The following is a 4,122-nucleotide window of genomic DNA, read 5'->3' as shown; positions in this document are numbered from 1 at the left end:
CATTAAGATCCCAACTATAATCTCCTTTTAGCCATGATTCAGTGATGCCCACATCATGCATGTCAATCTGTAACTGTGCTCCAAGTTCACTTACCTTATCCTGTGTACTGCACACATTCAAGTATGTCACTTTCAGTCTAAAACAATGAAATTCCAGAACATTGAGCTGCCAGTCATGCCTCTTCTGCAACCAAGTCTCACTAATGACTATAGTGTTATGATTCGAGGCAGCCTACAGAGAAGAAGTCATCACCCTGACACAGTGGTGTCAAGAAAACAACCTCCCTCAATGTTGCAAAAACAAAGGAGCTGGTTGTGGACTACAGGAGAAATGGAGACAGGCTAACCCCTATAGACATCAGTGCATCTGGGGTTGAGAGGGTGAACAGCTTTAAGTTCCTCGGCATAAACATCCCTGATGATTTCATGTGGTCTGTACGTAACGGCTGTGTGATGCAAAAAGCACAACAGCGCCTCTTTCACCTCAGACAGTTAAAGAAGTTTGGTATGGGCCCCCAAATTCTAAGAACTTTCTACAGGGGCACGATTGAGAGCATCCTGACTGGCTGCATCACTGCCTGGTATGGGAACTGTACTTCCCTTAACTGCAGGACTCTGCAGAGAGTGGTGCGGACAGCCCAGCACATCTGTAGATGTGAACTTCCCACTACTCAGGACATTTACAAAGACTGGTGTGTAAAAAGGGCTCAAAAGATCATTGGGGACGCGAGTCACCCCAACCACAAACTGTTCCAGCTGCTACCATCTGGGAAACAATACTGCAGCATAAAAACCAGGGCCAACAGGCTCCAGGACAGCTTCTTCCACCAGGCCATCAGACTGAATAATCCCTGCTGATAAAAATTGTATTTCTATGTTATATTGACTGTCCTGTTGTACATACTATTTATTATGAATTACTATAAATTGCACATTGCACATTTAGATGGAGATATAACATAAAGATTTTTACTTCTCATGTATATGAAGGATGTAAGTAATAAAGTCAATTCAATTCATTTCTACGTGCTGGTCCATGATCTAAGCTCATCTGTCGTTCCTACCATAATCCTTGCATTGAAAAATACACAGCTCAGAACATTAGTCCCACCATGCTCAATCTTTCAATTTCTGACTTCGTATGTAAACTTAACAACATCTTTTCTCATAGCCACTTCACTATCTGCTCTGGTACTCTGGTTTCCATCTCACTACAACTCTAGTTTAAACCCCCAGATGAAGCACTAGCAAACCTTCCTACGAGGATATTAGTTCCCCTCTAGTTCAGATGGTAACTATATGTTTTATACAGGTCCCACCTTCCCAGGAAGAGAGCCCAATGATCCTAAAATTAGAAGCTCTCCCTCATGCACCATCTTCATAGCCCATAAATTGTATTATTTTCCTAGTTATGGCCTCAGTGGAACGTGGCATAAATAGCAATCCTGAGATCACAACCCTGGTGGTTCAGTCTTTAACTTAGCAGCTAACTTTCTGTACCCATGTACCTGTAACTTATTACCCATGCATCTTTTGGTGTTGGACATGTGAATGGCATGGCCATTCCTTGTGTCAGGGCCTTGTTACTGGCGAATGCTGTGTATTTAATATTTCAATAATATTTGAGTAATCTTATATATATTGTTTTGATAAAGTATTCTTGTTTGTTTAAATAATTAATACAGGTTATATGTAAAAATGTTAATTGCATACATCATCATGCTACCACATGATATGTTTGTGCCCCGCTTAAAGTAAAGAGAAAGCCAGAGCTGCAATTTTGGACTCCCCGAGTCTTTCTTTGGATTAGTTTAATATGTTGAAATTACCAAAAATATCAGTGAAGGTAGACACTGATGATGCAGTGTGTTTACATAGACTTTGGTCAACTGAAAAAAGGGGAATGCAATGATTTCATATGCTTCAGCAACCTGGATTTCTTCCAACAAACACTTAAGGTGCACTGGAAAGCTACCATTAACACTGGGATGAAACAATTACCTCATTTCCTACTCAGCAGTGATGCTACTGAGTTTTAGCCTTTTTGAAGTACAATATATGAAAAGCTGTGTGTTGGGTATCTTCCCCTTTCCTCTCCAGTCCTGATCAAGGGTCTCAGCCTGAAACATCGATTGCTTATCCCTCTCCATAGATGCTGCCTAACCTGTAAAGTTCCTCCAGCATTTTGTATGCGTTCCTCAAGATTTCCAGCATTGGCAGAATCTCCTGTGTTTATGAGATGGGCATAGCCGTGCCACATGACACATGAAGAGGCGTACTATGTTCCACAGGATGTGACTGTGGTAAATAAACCATGTGACTAAACTCTGCACTCTACCCAAACCTTCTGATGTAATTGAGATAAAACCTCCTAAGACTTTTGAGATGGTTAACTAGCTTCAAACTAGATATAAATCTGATTCTGCAAACTAACCAAATGAAATAATTAAAGTAGTAAACATTAAGCTAAAGTAATTTGTTAACAAAGAATGAGTAATATAAATACCTTAACAATATAATAACAGAAATGTTAAAGTAAGTAACACCCTATGAACATATTTTTACTAGAACACTGCAACGGTTAAATATTAAATGATCAGGCAGATCAAATACTAGAGGTGCTCTCGCGACAGGTGAATAGAAATCAATCCCACTCTTGAATATTTAACATTTATTTCCATTTATTTTCAGCAGCTAAACAGTACCTTTTGTTCCTGACTTGGCCAAAACAAAGTGCATTTGTGTTTGACATTAATTCAGTTTGCTCCTCTGACATACCAGAAACAAAGTGCTTTGTGCGAGTGCCATTCGTGACAACTGCAGTGGTTAGTCTACAGCCATTGATTAGCAATGGATTAATATTTTCATAAGGTGATATCAAATTTCTGCTTGTATGTTGTGCCAGATTTCCACCAGCCTACTAAAGTTTAAGATTAGACTCAAACAAATTTGATTTTGGTATTAATTAGTTAAAAGCTTATTCCTGCTGTTATGTGTTCTGTGTCCACAAAAGCGAGACAAACCAGTCATTCCACTGTTTAAACAATTCCTTATTTTGAGCAGGAGTGCCCATCCTATATCAGGTTGGCTGTACTGGAAGAGACTTGTCTTTGTCTCCCCTCTGTAACAGCTGCCGGTATGACATAAATGCTCAGTTCCGCTCTACCTGAAGTCCCAGTTACTATGTGGGGACAAAGCTTGAAGATTAAACTGTAGAGAAGGAGCAGGAGGAGAATGATAGAGCCGAACAGTGTAATAGCAACTCCTGCAATTAACATGTCACTCCAGGACCTGACTGAGAGATGAGGATCGGAATTTGCCAGGATTATCAGCACATAACCACATATGAGTATTACAGATCCAGCAATTAAAATAAGCAAATAATCAATTGACCCTCCACTTCTTAGCTTGTTAATTTGGGTCCGGTTCCTCATACAGTTCATATCCTGGATTGCAGAGCTCAGCAGCTGCTTTAAGAGGATGCCTAAAGCTAGGAGGCACAGGACAGTTCCAACTCCCAGCCGCCATTCACTCGATTTACTCGTGGCTGTGGACAATAAAACGATTCCTCCCAATCCAGTGGCCAGGATCAACACCACAGCCACGGAGTAACATAAGATTGAGCGCTTAAGGTCCTGGAACCACCACAGTTCCACCTGATCCTCCAGAATGCTCTGTTGGATACGAAAAGGATTTGCTGGTGGTCGGCCAGATGCGATCTCAGATTGCTCAGACATCTGGAGAAATTGTCCACAGTCATTCAAAAGGAAAATCAATATCTATCTAAGTCTTAGAAATATACAAGATTTTGAAAACACATATAGCAAAACTCAAAATTGTTCTACTGATTGAATAATTATTTGACAAAAATCTTCAAAGTTGTTCAGATTAATTTAGAACCTATAGATAACAAGAGAACCGTGGTCTTAATAGATAGTCATGTCACATCAGATCAGAGAACAGAAACTTCAGGAATTGGAAAGCAGTATTCACCATATTTTTGAACATGATTTTCATTTGAATAGACATTATAAATTCCATGTTATGCTTTTCAGTATCACCTTTTCATTCATGTTCTTCAGTACATCCTTGATACCACAAATAAAGCAGCCTTGGATATAT

General features: G+C 39.7%; 1 protein-coding gene across 1 annotated transcript; it reads right to left on the bottom strand.

Moving 5' to 3' along the window:
• Positions 1–2,739: 2,739 nt before the first annotated feature.
• On the bottom strand, positions 2,740–3,737 carry LOC140206285 (transmembrane protein 125-like). Its single transcript, XM_072274615.1, has one exon. It carries the CDS (start codon positions 3,735–3,737, stop codon positions 3,075–3,077), a length of 663 nt encoding a protein of 220 aa, XP_072130716.1. The 3' UTR covers positions 2,740–3,074.
• Between the last annotated feature and the right edge of the window lie 385 nt (positions 3,738–4,122).

Source organism: Mobula birostris, chromosome 12 (genome assembly GCF_030028105.1).
Source record: "Mobula birostris isolate sMobBir1 chromosome 12, sMobBir1.hap1, whole genome shotgun sequence".
Taxonomy (NCBI): Eukaryota; Metazoa; Chordata; class Chondrichthyes; order Myliobatiformes; family Myliobatidae; genus Mobula; species Mobula birostris.
Note: the sequence above shows the minus strand (reverse complement) of the source record. Positions and strands in the feature narration are given on the sequence as shown.